This window comes from Notamacropus eugenii, chromosome 1 (genome assembly GCF_028372415.1).
Source record: "Notamacropus eugenii isolate mMacEug1 chromosome 1, mMacEug1.pri_v2, whole genome shotgun sequence".
Taxonomy (NCBI): domain Eukaryota; kingdom Metazoa; phylum Chordata; class Mammalia; order Diprotodontia; family Macropodidae; genus Notamacropus; species Notamacropus eugenii.
In genome coordinates this window covers 452,092,814-452,112,718 of record NC_092872.1, presented here as the reverse complement: position 1 = coordinate 452,112,718, position 19,905 = coordinate 452,092,814, and the positions used below count along the sequence as shown (strand labels likewise).

The 19,905-nt window shown below is 35.6% G+C and overlaps 2 protein-coding genes across 2 annotated transcripts; both read right to left on the bottom strand.

Annotated features, from left to right (window-relative positions):
* Positions 1-1,458: 1,458 nt before the first annotated feature.
* Positions 1,459-2,412, bottom strand: LOC140518383 (olfactory receptor 2D2-like). The gene has a single exon (XM_072630523.1). It carries the CDS (start codon positions 2,410-2,412, stop codon positions 1,459-1,461), a length of 954 nt encoding a protein of 317 aa, XP_072486624.1.
* A 14,332-nt stretch (positions 2,413-16,744) lies between these two features.
* Positions 16,745-17,680, bottom strand: LOC140518378 (olfactory receptor 2D2-like). The gene has a single exon (XM_072630511.1). It carries the CDS (start codon positions 17,678-17,680, stop codon positions 16,745-16,747), a length of 936 nt encoding a protein of 311 aa, XP_072486612.1.
* Positions 17,681-19,905: the final 2,225 nt, after the last annotated feature.

The window sequence follows — 19,905 nt, the reverse complement described above, 5'->3', positions numbered from 1 at the left end:
CCACATTTTATGAAAGTATTTGACTAAGTCTTTCATGCTATTCTTATGGGCAAGATAGTTTGATGAGAATTAAATCATCAGAATAGTTAGGTTTATCTGGATACAGTTGAGTGACTGCAATAAAAAAAGATAAAGAATAAATTAAAGTACCTTTGTAGAAGAATTTTAGTGTAGTGTCATAATTATCTGTTATTGTTATTCATTTTTTGAACCAGTGACTGAAATTGAGGTATCTTTTCTGATGACAAGAAACTGGGAGGGACAAACAATATACTGAATGCTAAAATCAGGACTCAAGAGAACCTAAACCTATAGGTTTAATCTTTCAAGATGAAATTTAATTTGGATAAATGTAACATTCTGCATTTGTATTAAAAATAGCCACTGAAAAGGGCAAAATGAAGGTAGATGATTAGAAATAGCTGGTCTGAAGAGAGCAGCAAAATCAATCTAACTTAGTTGTGTGAAACAGAAGCTTGAAAAGCTAGGGATATTTTATCTGTAGCAGTATACAACTTCTAATTTGAAGGGACATGATGACTTTCTTGCAATATTTGCAAGTCTGTCAAATGGAATATGAACTAGATTTATTCTTCTTGGTCTTCACAGGCAGAGCTAAAAAAATGGGCAAAGTATGTAGATAGGCAAATGACTAGACATATGAAAAGAATCCTTTCCTCACAATTAGAGCTGTCCAAAATTGAAATATTCTGTCAAGATATTGAGCCAGGATGTTGGCTTAACTACTGCTCAAGATTATATAACTACAAGTTGAAATAAATCACCTCTGAGGTTTCTTTTAAAAATATATAGCTTTAGACCTATTACCATACACCTTTTTCTCCTCATAACTTTTGTTACTTTCCTTTGGACACCATTACACACACACATTCATACACACACACAATTAAGTCAACTCCTTGAGGGCATACTAAGTGCCACATATTGTAATTGTTACTGATCATAATTCTTGTGATATGGTCCTACCTAGAAAGAACATAATGTTGCTGTATACAAACATTTGGTACTCTATACATTAAGGACTGTCTAAGATAAGACTAGATTTTTCTTTCCTTTTGAGGACCATTTGAGCTTTGCAAATTTCTCCTTCTTTCAGTTTCCAAGAATCTTCACATGATGTATTTCTCTGTCCCCATAAAATCTAGTGCAGAATGTCCAGGAGACATGGTAACTCTAAATTAACAAGACCCATCCATTAGTACTTTATATTAGTGTAGGTTCACCTAATTGACTAGAGTGATAGATGGATCAGTTCATATTTGAATCACATTCCAAGTATATAATACACAAATAGCTTATGTACATATATTTGACAATATTAACATGCATTCTCCACCACCAATCATGAAGGAAAAATATATTTTCTCCCCATGGAAGGAATGGTTGTGGTGTTGGTTATGACACAACAAATTTTGGAACTGAAAGACATTCATGAATTCAACTACATTGTGAAGGTCTGTGTCTGCAAAATTTTCGTCTGTTGACAGCATTCCCCAGTGCTTTCTTCACGTCCTTGTTCCTTAGGCTATATATAAGAGGGTTAAGCATAGGGTTTACCACAGCATAAAACACAGACACCAGTTTTCCCTGTTCCTTAGAAGACTTGGGTGCCATGTGAGTCATTATTCCTGATCCATAAAAAAGAATAACCACAAGAAGATGGGAGCCGCAGGTGGAAAATGCTTTGAGTCTCCCTGAGGTTGTCTTCATCCTGATGACAGTCACTATGATAGACCCATAGGAGACAAGGATCAAGGTCACAGGAGCAAGAAGAATCATGACTCCCATGAGGAAAATGGCCATCTGTGTGCTATGGGTATCTTCAGATGATACAGCCAAGATAGCTGGGGCCTCACAAAAGAAATGAGCAATTATATTGTCTCCTTGATATGGTAGGTGTAGTGTGAATGTAGTATCTACAATGGAAACTAGAAAGCCACTGGTCCAGCATCCCAAGACCAAGAGACCACACAACCTCCCTGTCATGATGAGAGAGTAATGCATGGGGTCACAGATTGCCAAATAACGGTCATAGGACATCACAGCTAACAGAGCACATTGGGTAGAACCAAAAATGAAAAAGAGAAAAAGCTGTGCTGCACATCCTAAGAAGGAAATGACCTTTCTCTCAGACAGCATGTGGACTAGGGCTTGGGGAACAATGTTGGTAGAGAAGAAGAGGTCAGCTGTGGACAAATTGCACAGAAAAAAGTACATGGGTGTATGGAGACTGGAGTCAGTGAGAACCAGAGAGATGAGGAGCAAGTTTCCAAGAACAGTAACCAAGTAGACCCCCAACACTAATACAAAGAGCAGTAGCTGAGTGTGAGGGTCCTCTGAAAGTCCCAGGAGGATGAATTCTGTCACTCTGGTCTGGTTTGTTTGACTCATGTTTGGACTTTTGATTTTTCTAGGAAGGAGCCAATAATTTCATATGGAGAAGTAAATGATCTAGAATATCAAAGGAAATAATGAAAATGGTAGGAATGAAGAGAGAATACTTATTCTGTATCTTGAATTTTGCTATAAAACATCAGTCCTAGTAATAATTTGATATAGGTCTAAAGATAGAGAAGTAGATCAATAAAATATTAGAAAAGGGAGAATCAGGAACCATCTAATTCAATAATTCAGAGTTCAATATGCAAAAAATAAATTATTTTTTAAAGCACTCCTTATTTTATTTAAAAAATGCTGGAAAATCAATATGCTATAAATGAAGTTCAGCTTAGCATGTTATGTTATATTCTACAATAATTTTTAAATGAACACATGAACTTTGTAGTAAAGATCATGTCATAAAATATATAGAAAAAACAAATAATAAACCTTTAAAATCTAAGAGTTGAGGATAGGCTAGAAGATAAACAAGGGATAGAGACAGAAAAGATAACAGGAGAAGGGCAGAGTCAAGATGGCAGTGTAGAAGGACAGACCTTTTCAAGTTCTCCCCCCACAGCACATAAATGACATGTAAAACATGACTCTAAATGAATTGTAGAGCAGCAGAAGCCACAAAATGAAAGAATGTAACAAATTTCTAGCCCAAGACAGCCTGGAAGGCCAACAGGAAAGGTTCATTGCAGCAGGCTCAGAGCAGCGCACAGCCCAGCCTGGGCCATATAGCATGGACTGGACTGCAGCAGGCTTCAGCAAGCAGAATCATGGGTAGCAGCTGTGGTTCCCAGATTTCTCAACCCACAAATGCCCAAAACAGCTTCAAAGTCCAGTAAGAAAGCTATTTCACCTGGGTGAGAGGGAAGCACACTTTGCACCCAGCCCCCATCCAGGCAGCAGCAGCTTCTATTCTTGGAGCTCTCTGCTTAAACACACTAGGGGAATCAAGCAGCTGCTCTGGATATCAGCCAAAATTGGCAGTCCTGGGGTGATGAGGAGAGCTGGCTGGCATGGTAGAACTGGTGGTGGCTGTGGAGAGGGAATCCTATTCACAGTTAGAGGACAGAAAAGAGTGCTTGTGCTTACTCACAGACCAGAGTGCAGGCCAGGAGAGGAGTAAACACCTATCCCTTGATTGTGTCACCTTGGAGGAACTGAGAACTTACAGGTCCTTAGAGTATACTTTCTACTTGAAAAAGGACTCAAAAGTCAAGTAATTGGATGGAAAAATGCCCAAAAAGGGAAAAAATAAGACTATGGAAGGTTACCTTCTTGGTGAAAATGTATTTTCTTCCATCCCCTTTGAGTGAGGAAGAACAAAGCATAACATAAGAGTAAGACATAAAAGTGAAGGCTTCTACATCCAAAACCTCCAAAAAATATGCAGTGGTCTCAGGCCATAGAAGAGCTTAAAAACTGTTTTGAAAATCAAGTAAGAGAGGTGAAGGAAAAACTGGGAAGAGAAATGAGAACAATAGTGGAAAATCATGAAAAGCAAGTCAACAGCTTGCTAAAAGAGGCCCAAAAAATGCTGAAGAAAATAATACCTTTAAAAACTGACTAACCCAAATGGCAAAAGAGATCCAAAAAAGCCAAAGAGGAGAAGATTGCTTTAAAAAGCAGAATTAGTCAAATGGAAAAGGAGGTCCAAAAGCTCACTGAAGAAAATAGTTCTTTAAAAATTAGAATGGAGCAGATGGAAGCTAATGACTTTATGAGAAACCAATAAATTATACAACAAAACCAAAAGAATGAAAAAATAGCAGACAATATGAACTATCTCATTGGAGAAACAACTGACCTGAAAAATTGATCCAGGAGAGATAATTTAAAAATTATTGCTCCACCTGAAAACCATGATCAAAAAAAGATCCTAGTCATCAGCTTTCAAGAAATTGCCAAGGAAAACTGTCCTGCTATTCTATAACCAGAGGGTAAAATAGAAATGGAAAGAATTCACCAATCACCTCCTTAAAGGGATCCCAAAAGGAAAACTCCAAGGAATATTGTAGCCAAATTCCAGAATTCCCAGATCAGGGAGAAAATATTACAAGCAGGCAGAAAGAAGCAATACAAGTATTGTGGAAATACAATCAAGATAACACAGGATTTAGCAGCATCTACACTAAGAGATCAATGGGCTTGGAATAAGATATTCCAGAGGTCAAAGGAGATAGAATTAAAACCAAGAATCACCTACCTAGCCAAACTAAGTATAATACCTCAGGGGAAAAATGGAATTTCAACGAAATAGAGAACTTCCACAAATTCTTGTTGAAAAGGCCAGAGTTGAATTGAAAATTGATTTTCAAATACAAGAATAAAGAGAACCACGAAAAGGTAAACAGGAAAGAGAAGCCTTAAGGAACTCATTAAAGTTGAACTGTTTATATTCCCACATGGATAGATGTTCTTTGTAGCTCATGAGACCTTTGTCAGTATTAGGGCAATTAAATGGAATATATTTATGTAGGTGTGTATGGGTATGCATGTATGTGTATATTATATATGTATAGATATGTATAGGTACATAAGTTTATGTGTGTATGTATATATACACATATTATATATGTGTACATATATATATGTACACATACGTAGACAGAGGGCACAGGCTGAGCTGAATATGAAAGGAAAGTACCTAAAAAAATAAAATTTATTGTTGAATGGAATGTACTAGGAGTAAGAGAAGAGGAAAGGTAGAATGTGGGAAATCATCTCACATATATGATTGAAAAAAGAGCTTTTACAATGGAGGAAAAGAGGAGGAGATAAAAGGAAATAATAGAATCTTACTCTCATGGGATTTGGTTTAAGGAGAGAAAAACACACACTCCAATGAATATAGAAATATACTTTACCCTTCAGGAAAGCAAACGGGAAGGGGACAGGAGAGGGAAGATAATAGAAAGGACAGCAAATTGAGGAAAGGGATAATCAGAAGCAAACACTATTGTGGGAGGACAGGTCAAGGGAGAGAATGGAATAAATGAAGGACAGGATAGGACAGAGGGAAATGTGATTAATCTTTTACAACATAATTGTTATGGAAATGTTTTGCATTGTTACACATGTATGACCTATACTGAATTGCTTGTTTTCTCAATGAGGGTGGTTGGGGAGGGAGGGAGAGAATATGGAACTCAAAGCCTTAAGAATCAATGTTAAAAATTGTTTAAGCACGCAACTGAAAATTAAGTTATACAGGCAATGGAGTATTGAAATCTATTTTGCCCTACAGGAAAATAGAGGGAAAGGGGGATTGAAAAAGGGTGGCTAAGAGAAGGGAGGACAGACTGGAGGAAGGGGTGGATGTGATGCATACTGTCCTGGGGTGGAGGGTGAGGTGAGATGGGGAGAAAATTTTGAATCCAAATTCTTGTGGAAGTGAATGTTGAGAACTGAAAACTAAATAAATTACATATAAAAAAAAAGATAACAGGGAATTTTGATTCCATGAAAAAGAAAATCTGCCTAAACAAATGTATCTAAGTTTAGAAGGGAACAGCTGATTGGGTGAAAATTACTTTGTATAAAATTACTCCAGTAAACGTTTATTTTCCAAGTTATATAAATAGCTTAGAAAATACAGAAATATGTGAGATATATGTGTATGTCTTACACAAACACACACACATATAAACATACACATGCATGCAGAGAGAGAAGGTCATTCTCCAATAGGTCAATGGTAAAAACTACTTGAAAAGCTGTTTCTCTCTCTCTCTCTCTTTCTTTCTCTCTCTGTCTCTCTCCATATACATACACATGTGTAGATGTATGCATGGATGTACAGAAATATTTATAAATGAGAGTGGAGCCATGATGGCAGAGTAGAAACAAGGACTTCTAGAGTTTTCCACCCAAGCCCAGTCAAATATCTGTAAAAAATGACTCTAAACAAATTCTGGAGCTGTAGAACCCACAGAATGAAGGAGAGAAATATATATCCAGTCCAAGACAGCCTGGAAGGTTGAAGGGTAGCGTCTATCACACCACACTCGGAGCAGAGTGCAGTCCACCATGGGTCACACCGGCCCAGATGGACCCTGAGCAGACTTTAGGGGACTGAATCTCTGGCACCTGTAGTGGTTGCTAGACTTCACAATCCTAAAAATTAGGATTAGACAGTCAATGGAAAATTAGAAAGTCAATGGAAAAAATCCTGTTGGGCCTGTCTGAGAGAGTAGAGTGGTCTAACCCTAACCTTCTGGTGGTGGAGGGGTTGAAGGAGCCCACAGCAGTTGGCTTAGTCTCGAAAGTAGAAGGTTAGAGAAGAACATGAGAGCTGTCTTAAAATATATGGAAAGTTTTCATGTGGCAGAAAGGTTAGACTCATGATGTGCTGATCTAGAAGATAGAAACAGAACTAAGGAAAAAATTAGAAAACTACAGAGATTTCATCTCAATAGAAGGGAATATTTTCTAACAATTTGAAATATTCCCAAATGGATTTTGTCTTGTCATTCAAAGTGTTCATTGAACACCTAACAGTGGAACAATTGATGAGTGAAGGGAAGTTCAACTGGATTATCTATAAGGTCCTTTCCAATGCAGAGATTATACCACTCAACAGGTTACATACTTGCATAAAATTTCTGTTGACTCCTTTGCTTTTCAAATACATTATTAATATCATTTGTTTTTCTTGCCTGAATTTCTCTTTGTATCTCTCTCTCTCTTCTCCCTTCCCAAGGGCTAAACAATAAATCAAGAATATTTTATAAAGAAAAAAGAAATAGAAGAGAAAAAATAAATAAAAATCAGTTACATTAAAAAGTCTGAAAAACATATTGATTGTTTCACATCCATAGACCTCCTATTTCAATAAAAGAGTGAGATGGGAGGTTTGCTTTTCCTTGCAATCATGCACCACTCACTTTCAGTTATTTTGAGGTATTTGTTCTTTTCATTTACATTTTTGTAGTCATTATACATATTTTTGGCTATACTTACTTCAGTCAACATAAGTTTATGTCTTTCCATTCTTCTCTATAATCATCATATATCACATTTCTTATTGTACAATAATGTTACATAATATTCATGTATCATCGTGTTTAGCTGTTACCCAAAGAGAATGTACTTTGCTTCCAGCTCTTTGCAAGAAGTGTTGTTACGAATATCATGGTGTATATAGAGACTTATTATTATCATTTATCTCTTTGAGGTATATCCTGGCCAATGGAAACTCTGGGACAAAGGGTATAGACATTTTACTTTATTTACATAATTCCAAATTGCGTTTCAAAGTGGTTGTACTGATTCACAGTGCCACCAAGAATACATTAGTGTGCATGTCTTCTCACCACCTCTCAAACACTAACTATTTCTATCTTTTATCATTTCCAATTTTCTGGGTGAGAGGTGAAACTGCAAGTGGTTTGATATATATTTCTATTATTTTTGACTTGGTATATCCTTTTATATGGCAATTAATAGTTTGTAATTTTCATGAGAACTATTTATTCATGTCTGTTTACCACTGTGCAATTGGGGAATAATGATAGTTAAAAAGATGATAGATAGATAAATGATAGATAGACAGATACTGTCATTCCCCAATGCATCAGTGGCAAATGAACATTTAATATGGGACATAGAGAAAACACTAGAAAATGTACCAGTCCTTCAGTTTGTGTTATCCTTCATTGTTCACTATTCTCAAAAAACAGAGATGACAGTGACATTATTTTGGCCAGGGATATTTCTTCTATAAGATAGTGGGGCAGTGCAAAGGAGAAGAGAAAAAGAGCAAGATCTTTGGGGCAATAAATAAACCTGGTCCTGGTAATCTGGGTTTTTAGGTTCCTTTCACTTCATCTGAATGCATGTTCTCTGATGGAGAATCTTCCTTCTCAGAGGGACCAACAGGGATTATTTTAGATTTATTTCTTTGAGTTTTTCCACTCTATCTATAGCCAAATGGAGAAATTGCCCAAAGTTTTGACTCAGAGAATGCTAATGAAAACTAGTTAGTGAAGATCAACATTTTCTTTCCTTCTTTCTCTTTGACTGTCAATCCATGCTTATCCTTTAAAATTTAACAGAATATTACTTTAGCCACAGACTTTCTTGATGCCCTTAGCCAGTAATGAGTATAGTAGCTATCTATGATAATAATAGCTAGAATTTATATTAAGTGTGAGGAACTCTACCAAGAGCTTTTAAAATATTACCTTATTTGATTCCAACAACAACAACCAGCCCTAGGAGGTAGTTGATAATATGATCTCCACTTTATGGTCAAGGCAACTCAGGCAAACAGAGATTACATGATTTGCTTACCTTCCCATCTTTCTTTAGATTAAACTGGCATTTCCTCAACCACAGATATTCAAAGGAAAAAACTGATTTTAGTGTTGTTGTTCAATCATTTCAGTCATGTCCTACTCTTCATGATCCCATCTGGGGTTTTCTTGGCAGAGATACTAGAATGCTTTGCCATTTCCTTCTCTAGCTCATTTTACAGATGAGAAAACTGAGGCAAAGAGTGACTTGTCCATGGTCACACAGCTATTAAGTATCTGAGGCCAGATTTGAGCTCAGGAAAATGAATCTTCCTGACTTAAGACTTAGCACTCTATCCTACTGTGCCACTTAGCTACCCTTTAGTTTTGGTGTTTTGTTTTTATTATGTATTTAATGAAGTATATTTTATTATTAACGTTGCAGCAGTATTTTTACTAGTCTTTGATACAAATAATCTTATTGAAATAGGCCTTTGAGGGTAGATATGGGATCCTAAAAACCAACTATAATATTGTTGAGATGGGACAATTAAGTCTGAACTTCAAACCACTGACTCACAAATGAATTTCTATAATGCCATACTTATGAATCAGGAAATATCTATAAAGAAAATAGCACTCGATTAGATGAGAGTCACTGAAACTAGTGATTAATTCCAACTGATTAATTCCAAATTTTTCCCTTTGATTATTGCAGAGTAAGCAGCTTTGGACCTGTGTAACTGTCTTAAATGAAGATAATTTAAGGAATTTAGTTCATTAATTGTTCAAGTGATTGTTTTTAATCATAATTAAATTTGCTTCTAAACATCTGCTTAAAAACTTGCCATTAACAGTATTTGAAAGAAATAAATAACCTTTCATTACAAATACTCTAAAATTCATTATAAATCAACCTGGTAGCATCCCAAAATGGTATAACTTAGTGACATTAACATGTTGTAACTCCTTAACACATAAAGTATTTTCTTTCTTGGGAGGTCAAGAGCATGAGGTATGATTTCTGATTTTGGGTTCTGGATATTTTTCAGATTGGCTCCCTCTGTGCTTCAATTTTTACTCTTCTGCTTTCTGCTTTCTTACTTTTACCAAATTATGCAAAACTTGATCAGATGCAGGGCCCTGAAAGGGGTAAGGGTGATTCAGAATACAAACTCCCAACTTGTCCTGTCTTTCTGCCATGATATGAGGAAGACTATGCAAAGCTAACTCAGAAAAGCACAGAACCTTATTGTTTCTAGCAGCCTCAATGCTTATACAATTCATTCCGTAGCTTGATAGTAATCTATTCTACATAATCTAGTGTGACTTCTTAAAGACATCTGGTGATGAAGGAACTCAGTACCATTTGAGTCTGTTTATTCTACTTTTGGACAACTTTATTAAAAAGCTTTTATCTGATAGCAAATAAAATCTGCTTCTCTCCAGTTTTTGTCCTTTGCTCCTAGTTCTTCCTTCTGGGGTAAAAAAAGAGGTTAATCTCTTTTCCCTACAACAGTCTTTCATATACTTGACAGAAGTTGTCAAGTTACAACCATTCTCAAGTCTTATCTTTTGCAGTCTGAATTTTCCCAGACCCTTCAAGATGTTTTAATATGGTTCCAAGTCTCCTAGTCACCACTATCTTCGCATGCTCCAGCTTATCATTCTCTCTTCTCTCACAAATATGGCTATTACAACTTTATGCAGTGGTTCAGACATGGTCTGTCTAAAGAACAATGCAGTACAAAAGTAAGTTCTCTTGCTCTGGACTGCTGCTAAGATTCTAGCAAAGTTGTTGTCTGCCATGTTACATTTTGGCAAATGATAGATTTCAGTCCACCAAAAGTCATTGACCTTTTCTGTATGAACAGTTTCTAGCTCCAATAATTTGAACTGAGGTGTAGGAATATACATTTGTCTTTATTAAATTTAATTTTTTGGATTAGTCCATTTGTTTTAGTTTGCGAACATCTACTTGTTGGATTCCAATTGTGGCACGGAACTTCTTAGCTATCCTTTATATTATGTGCTGCCTAAGACTTTGATAGCAGGGTTATCTAATCCTTGATACCAACAATTAATAGAAATGCTGAACAACAGTTACAGGACTAAGAGAGAGCTCCCCGGAAACACTCTAGAAGGGACTAACACCACCCACTCTACATTTTGAGGTGATCTTTTGATTAACTTTCTTTGGTTTCAGTCGTTCAACCACTCTTGACTCCATCTAATTGTACTATTACTGAGACCATATCACCTCATCTTGTTCATAATGAAAAATTTGTAAGAATCCTTTCTAAAATCAGAAATGTTTATAGCATTTCATACACCTATAAGCCTAGCACTCAGCCCTTCATAATCTGCTGCAATGTCCACATTTCTGATCTTTTTATACCTTATATCTCCAACCACTTTGCATTCAGAGATCCTATGATAATACTCTTTATGTCCCTCAGACAAACCTCTACAGCTACCAATTCCAGGCATTTTTACTGGTTAGTCCTCCATGCCTGAACTACTCACTATTTTCATTTCTACCTTGTGGTTTCCCTGGCTTCCTTCAAGTACCACCTAACATTTAACCTTCCAGAGAAAGCTTTTGCTGATAGACCCTTAATTCTAGATCCTCCCCTTTTTTGATTATTTCCAATTTATCATGTAAGCAGCTTGTTTGTAAATAATTATTTGTATATTTTCTGCCCCATCAGACTATAAGCAACTTGAGAAGAGGGATTGTATTTTGTCTTTCTTTGTATCTCTATTACATAGAGAACTCAACATTAAGTAGAAATTAATGTATGTTTTTTAACAATTGTCAAAATAAAAAGGTTAGTCTGTCAAGAATTGTTCTTGATAAATCTCTGTTAGATTATATTAATTACTGTTTATCTTTTTAAGTACTCACAAGCAATCCTTTTAATAATATCTGTACATATGTTTTTATTGGTAGAGCTCACATAGATTCCTAGTTGAAGAAGTAGCTTCAGTATGGGAACTAAATGGAGTCTTCATTTCTTTACAACTTGACCTTTTCTGTTCTTTTTAAAGACAAAAGCAGTCAAAAGGTCTCAAAAGGGATTCTCAGAATTTACCACACTAGGTTTCTTATTAGAAATGTGCTTAAATGTTCTCATTGAAAACTGTAATGTTAAGGGCTGTCCAAAAGTGTTGAAGGCTAAGGGAAGGAGAAATTGTATAGTGAGGGAGAATCAGCATTTCCCTGATGTAACTGGTTCTTAATCCTTCACTTATCTTAGAATTTGCCCACAGAGAGTGACCAACTAGGCAAGAAATACTGCATTTCTCCTCATTTTCCTTTGGTAGAGATAAATTGGTATGAGGCAGCACATTTATGACTTCTGCAGGTTAATATGAGATATATTGTCTTCTGATCAAAGCGTCATAGAGGGAGACTTGGAAAGAACTTCAGATTACATTTAGTCCAATCCTCTCATTTTGCAATCCAAATAACACTATATTAAAGGAATTCTACCTTTCATTTCAATCATCACCTAGGTAATGTTGATTCCTTGTCAGTTGCTGAGTAGTATATTTTGCTTATAGGGAATAAAAATCCCTTTTGGAAAATGTTTAGGTATATCTACTGACAAGGATAGAATATTGGGCTATCAAATGCCATGGAAAGGAGATCGTAAAATAAAAGAAAACATCCAAGATCAAACTCCCCTTTCCAAGAAACTTTTTTCTATCCTTAATCTAACTTTCTCACCTGGTAGACCAAAACGAACAGAAAGGAATCTCATATTCAGTGAAGAGACTTCAAGGGAGGAAGATAGAACAGATGAATAAGAAGTAGCCAGTGGATAGGATAGAAACCACAGAGATCTTGTCCAGAAAGCAGAAAACACATTTCAATCATTATAAAAAGTCCAGAAAGAGAGAAAGGAGAATTGGGGGAGAAGTGATAAGTGGTTAAATTAGCCTTTCTTAAGTATCCTTGGTGGTTTAAAGTACTTGCATTTCAATTAAGGTGTGATTCTTTGAAGATAGACCCAATTTGATGGGCTATTATGTAGATATTCTCTCTGAGGCATATAATACCCTCTGGAGGATTTCTTTGCTCATTAGGATAGACCCTATGCTATATGTTTCTTTTCTCAGTTGTTCTCAGGTAGCATAGAAAAGAGAAAATTATAATGCAGCTAACATGAAGCTTACCTGAATCTTCAACCACAAATGATCAAACTCCTATCTCCTCCCATTCCCATATTCTTTCTGTCAAAGAATGAATGACAGAGTACTTAAGTGATCAGGCATGGGACCTACTTATTTTTGCTATCATATGGAAATAAATCTATTTTTAAATGTAAGACAGCAGATGAATTCTAGATCATATTTTCAAATGTTAGTTTTACTGACAAAAAAATGTCTGTGTCATATTGACTGATGGAATTTAATTATCTTGGTGTTTTGGTGATATATATAAACCACAAATTCAAATCAGAGAGTCTTAGAATTGTTCCTCAGAAACCATTTAATTCAACCCAAATCATGAATTGTGTATTAAATATCCATGACAAGTGATCACCAGGCTTTGCTTATTCAGAGATAAGAAACACACTATACATCTCACTGCAGCTCATTCTATTTTTGAAGGACAGTATTGTGAAAAGTGTTTTTTTCTTTTCTTTTTTGGCAAATACTATTTTTTCCCAGTTACATGTAAAGATAGTTTTCAACATATTTTATTAGATTTTGAGTTTCAATTATTTTTACCTCCTTCTCTCCCATTTCCCTTCCCCAAGATAGCAAGCAATCTGATATCTTATACAGGTGCAATCATTTAAACATTTCTGCATTAGTCATGTTGTGAAATAAGAAACAACAAATGGGAAGAGCCACAAAAAAAGAAAAGAAAGTGAAAGTAGTATGCTTTGATCTACATTCAGACTCCATAGTTCTTTCTATGGATATAGATAGCATTTTCCAGCATGAATCTTTTGAAATTGTCTTGGATCATACATTGCTGAGAAGAGCTAAATCTATCATAGTTGATCACTGCACAATGTTGCTGTTACTGTGTGCAATAATTTCCTTGCTCTGCTCACTTCACTCAGCATCAGTTCATGTAAGATTTTCTAGGTTTTTCTGAAATATGTCGGCTCACTATTTTTATAAAACGATATTACTTCACTACATTTATATACCACAACTTTTTCAGCCATTCCTTAATTGATGGACATCCCCTCAGTTTCCAATTCTTAGATAGCACAAAAAGAACTGCTATAAATACTTTTGCACATGCCCTTTTTCTCTTTTTATGATCTCTTTCAGATACACACCTACTAGTAGTATTGCTGGCTCAAAAGTATGCCTGATTTGATTGCTTTTTGTGCATACTTCCAAATTGTCTCCAAAATGTTTGGACAGATTCATAATACACTAACAATACATTAGCTTCACAATTTTCCCACATCTTCTCCAGCGTTTATAATTTTCCTCTTTTGTCATATTAAACAATCTGATATTGTGAAGTGGTACCTCTAAGTTGTTTTAATTTGAATTTCTCTAATCAACAGTGATTTAGAGCACTTTTTCATGTGACTATAGATACCATTAATTTCTTCATCTGAAAACTTCCTGTTCATATTCTTTGACTTTTATCAATTGGGGAATGACTTGTATTCTTATAAATTTGATTCATTTCTCTATATGTTTGAGAAATGAGGCCTTCATTAGAAACACTTGCTGTAAAAATTGTTTCCCATCTTTCTGCTTTCCTTCTAATCTTGATTGTATTGGTTTTGTTTCTGTAATTTTTTAAAATTTATTGCAATTAAAATTATCCATTTTTCATTTCATAATGTTCTCTATATTTTGTTTGGTCATAAATTCCTACTTTCTCCATATCTGACAGGTAACCTATTTGTTGATTTCCTAATTTGCTTGTGGTATCACACTGTAAGTCTAAATCATGTATCCAATTTGAACTTATTGTGGTATACAGTGGTGGTATACCTGTTGGTCTATGCCTAGTTTCTGCCATACTATTTTCCAATTTTCCCAGCAGTTTTTGTAAAATAGTGAGTTTGTTTCCCAGAAACTGGAGTCTATAGGTTTATCAAACAATAGATTATTATAATCTTTGCTACTGTCTTGTGTTCCTAATCAATTCCACTGATCTATCACTCTCTTTCTTAATCAGTACCAAATAGTTTTTCCTTATTTTTTTGTCTTTTAATAGTATTTTATTTTTCCCCTGTCATATATCAAGAACACTTTTAACATTCATTTTTACAAGATTTTGAGTTCCAAACTTTCTCACTTCTTCTTGCCCTCCCCTCTTCAGGAAATGGTAGGCAGCTTGATGTAATTTTTACATGTAAAAGATATTTCTATATTAGTCATAGTTGTGGAAGAAGAAACAGATCAAAATGGAAAATAACACAAGGAAGAATAAAGTAAGTGAAATAAAAAATGTTTTGATTGGCATTCAGAATCCATTTGTTCTTTGTCTAGATAGATAGAATTTCCTTTTGTGTCCTTTGTACTTGTCCTGGATCATTGTGTTGCTGAGAAGAGGTGAGTTATTCATAGCTGATCATTACATAATGTTGCTGATACCATGCAGTTTTGATAATTGTCATTGTATAATACTTTTAGATATGGCATGGCTAGGCCACCTTGTTTTGCATTTTTTTCATTAATTTACTTTGGTATTCTTGACCTTTTGGTCTTCCATATGAATTTTGTGGCTATTTTTTCTAGCTCTATAAAATAATTTTTGGTAGTTTGGTATGGTAACGAATAACTTAATTAATTTAGGTAGAATTGTCATTTTAATTATATTAGCTCAGCCTACCCATGTCATTCTTTCCCAATTGTTTAGACCTGACTTTATATGATTCCTGGGTTTGTCTTGGTAAGTAGACACTTTATATTGTCTGCACTTATTTTAAATGGAATTTCTCTTTTTATCTCTTCTTGCTGAGTTTTGTTGGTGATATATAGAAATTCTAATTATTTATGTGAGTTTATTTTATATCCTGCAACTTTGCTAAAGATATTAATTATTTCAAGTAGTTCTTTAGTTGATTCTTTAGGGTTGTCCATCTAATCATCTGCAATGAGTGATAGTTTTGTTTCTTCATTGCCTAGTCTTATTTCTTCATTTACTTTTTCTTTGCTTAATGCTAAGGCTAACATTTCTAGTACAATATTATAATGGGAATCCTTATTTTACCCCTGATCTTATTTGGAAGGCTTCTAATTTATCCCCTTTAATGATAATCTTTGCTGATTTTTTTAGATAGATATTATTTATTTGAAAGAAATCTTTTATTCTTATACTTTCTAATGTTTATAATAGGAATGGGTGCTGTATTTTATCAAAAGTTTTTTATGTATATCTATTGATCTAATTATATGATTTCCATTGGTTTTATAATTGACATGGTCAATTATGGTAATAGTTTTTCTAATATTGAAATATTAGAAATATTGCATACCTGGTTTAAATCCCACCAGGTCCTTCTATTATCTTGGTCACCTTCCTCAAGACATCCTTTAACTTAGAAATGTCTTTCTTAGTTTTGCATTAGATAGAGAACAAAGTACTCCAGAAGGTATCGTACCAGTGGAGAGGTGCCACTGTACTTCAGAGTACAAAGTAAGTGTAAATATGCGCATTTTTCACTACCTATTATTGGCAGGCAGTCTAAGATCAAGTTAGCCTTTTTTTCTCAGCTGCTTCACAGCTTTACAAATTATTGACTGCCTCTTATTTAAAAAATCTTTCCACCATATCTAATCCAATTCAATTCAAAAGTTCAGTGAAGAATTTCCAGGGGCCATTATAATGCCACACCCACAGTATTCATTTCAGTCCCCCATATGAGAAAAACCACCCAGTTCTCCACAATGATTGATACATTTGCTCACATCTCTCTCCATGATTGAAGACACAATGCGGGAAACTATATACAAAAATTGTATCTAAAAGTTGAGAGCAAGGCAAATTGTCCTCCAGTGTTCTGTATCCCTAGTGTCAAGGAAAAAGGCGTTTCTTCCAAAGTATGGAGTACACAGTAAGCTTTTAAGGTGAAGGATAGAGACAAACAAGGATTATAATATCAGAATCTCCCTGGTGGTCCCTTAATAACTGCATTTCTGAGTGCCCTCTTCACATCTTTATTCTTTAAACTGTAGATGAGGGGATTAAGCATGGGGGTTATCACTGCATAGAACACAGACACCAGCTTGCCTTGTTCCTTAGCAGTCTTGGGAGTCATATAGGAAAGTATGGCTGACCCATAAAAAATGAGAACAACAAGAAGGTGGGAGCCACAGGTGGAGAATGCTTTGAGTCTCCCTGAGGCTGTCTTCATCCTGACAACAGTCACTATGATACATCCATAGGACACCAGGATCAAAGTTACAGGTGCAAGAAGAATTACCACACCCATGAGGAAAATGGCCATCTGTGAGCTATAGGTGTCTGCAGATGCCAGGGCTAGGAGAGCTGGGGGCTCACAAAAGAAATGAGGGATCCTATTTTCTCCCTGATATGGAGGTCGTAGTGTGAATGCTGTATCCACCATGGACACTAGTATGCCACTGACCCAGCATCCTAAGGCAAACTGGATACACACCTTCCATGTCATGATGAGAGGATAGTGCATGGGGTCACAAATAGCTAAGTACCTGTCATAGGACATCACAGCTAACAATGCACATTCTGTACATCCAAAAAGGAGGATGAAAAGAAGCTGAGCTGCACAGCCCATGAAGGAAATGAACTTTCTCCTGGAAATCATATGGACTAGGGCTTGGGGAACAATGGTAGTAGAGAAACAGAGGTCAGCTGTAGACAAGTTGCACAGGAAAAAGTACATGGGTGTATGAAGCTGTGAGTCAGTCAGAACCAGGGAGATGAGGAGCAGGTTCCCAAGCACAGTAACCAAGTAGACCACCAGGAATGCTACAAAGAGTAGCAACTGGGTCTGAAGGTCATCAGTAAATCCAAGGAGGAGGAATTCTGTTACCCAGGTCTTATTAGCTTGGCCCATGTTCTTTTTTCCTTCTTTAGGAATTAGCCAACACTCCCTTAATGTTGGGATGTAACCTATAAGATTATAGAATTTTAGTGTTAGAAGATATTTCAAGATTACTTAGTATAATCTCCCACCCAGTCATCAACAGCTTCTCTGGTGGTGGCCACTGAACACTTCCAATGATAAGTAGCACACCACTTCATAAAGAAACGATTCTTTTCCTGGACAGTTGTAATACTGAGATCAAATCTTTCATTCTGTAGTCTACACCAATTGATCTCAGTTATTTTGGTTGGAATAATGCCAGCTAACTCCAACCTTTCAAACTTAGCTCCTTCCTACTATTTCAGGCTTCTGGTATTACACATGGACTGGGAGTCAATATGTCCTGAATTCAAATCCAGTTTTAAAATGCTTACTAGCAATTCATCTTCCTATTCTCCCTGGAACTGCCATGATACTAACTGAGACACTACTGGGAGCTGCTGTGATTCTGAGCAAATCATCTATCCTCCTTGTGTCTCAGTTTCCTCATCTGTAAAATATGGATAACAATAGCATCTACCTCCCAGGTTATTGTAAGGATAAAATGAGAAAATTGGACTTTTTAAACCTTAAAAGTGCTACATCAACGTCTACTGTTATACTACTACTTGTACCAGTATTAGTGCCAGTATTATTTACATTTCCTCCCCATCACATACTCTATGATTCAAAGATCCTGGCTTTATTCCTACTCCTAGCACATGACACTCCGTCTCCTGAATTTGTGACTTTTCATTTGTTGTCTCCAATGCCTTGAATGATTCTCTCTGCTTGTCTCTACTTTCTGGCTTCCTTGGCTTCCTCTGAGAGTGAGTTCAAATCTGACCTTTTGCAAGAATGCTTTCTCACCAAACCTCATCCCCTATTTCTACTTCCTCCTTTTACCATTACATTTTATCTACTCTGTATATAACTTGTATGTGTATAGAGAAAGAAAAATTAATTTTCTCTGAGAAAGTCACACAAGATGAAAAAGAAGAAGGAAGCTTAAGAAGGTATAAGAAAGTCACTGGCTACATAGAAATGAGGTGACCTGTAATTGTGAATTTCAGAAGAAAAAAAGAAAGCATGATGTGTACATGAAGTTCCTATGGGGTTACAGAGGAGGTAGTAGAGAAGAAATACTGGTCAGAGATAGCTCCTTTTACTGGCCAACAGGCAGTGCTGTTTAATTCTTATTTTCAGAGAACATTAGGGTGGGGATAAGGAGGAGATCAGGCAATTTTCATCCATGTTTTTAGTATGCATGAGGAATTTTTGATCCGAGAATTCATTACTCTGCCAATTATGAATAAATTTGAATGGAATCTTAGAGGTTATAAAAGATTTTCACATCTCTTGTGGCAACAGAGTCTTAGGAAAACCCTGGCCATACCTTAAATTGTTAGAATGTTTTTATTTATAATGAGTATAAATCTGCTTTTTTTGGTCTAATCTGGCCCTGTGTGTCAAGTGAAAGAAAGTTCCTCTTCCCTTTTATATTCCTTTAAAATAATTGACAAGAGGTATCCTGTCCTCTCTATCATCTATGAGTCTTCTCTTCTCCAGTTTAGTCAATTAGTCCCAAATCATTCCAGTTAACCTTATTTGGCGTGAGTAGTAGTTCTCAACATTATCATCACAATTGTCTTGACATCCTCCAAAAAATAATGTCCTTCTTAAAATATAGTTCCCAAAAGTGCAAAAATTCTCCTTATGTATTCCAACCAAAGAATACTACAGTAGGACTACTGCACCTGATGCACTGAACACTGTTTCTAATAATGCATTAGATATTGGTTGCCATTGGACAACAATTGAATAATATTGACCTTGTAGTATTCTAAAACCCCTAAGTCTTTTTTGTAGAGCAGTTGTTATTCTATGTCCTCTAGTGCTCCCAATAATTTGAATCTAAATGTGGGTTTTTACATTTGTCTTTATACACTTTCATCATTTAAAATTTCTCTCACTGTTTTATTTTTGCCAAGATTTTTTGGATCCCAATAATGTTATGTGATATATTATTAATCCCTCTACATTTCCTGTTACTCAAGACTTTTATGATCATACTATCTTTGCCTTCACTCAAGTAATTGATAGGGTGCTGAATATTTAAGCACCAAGGAGAATTTCCTGGCTTCCACAAGAAAAGGGCTCCAATCTCAAATCATTGTTGATTTTTATACTTGTGTCACCACTATTTTGTTCCAGTC

Bases quoted from the DNA above. Each gene is read 5' to 3' on its own strand.
- LOC140518383 (XM_072630523.1), bottom strand. From the start codon at position 2,412: ATGAGTCAAACAAACCAGACCAGAGTGACAGAATTCATCCTCCTGGGA.
- LOC140518378 (XM_072630511.1), bottom strand. From the start codon at position 17,680: ATGGGCCAAGCTAATAAGACCTGGGTAACAGAATTCCTCCTCCTTGGA.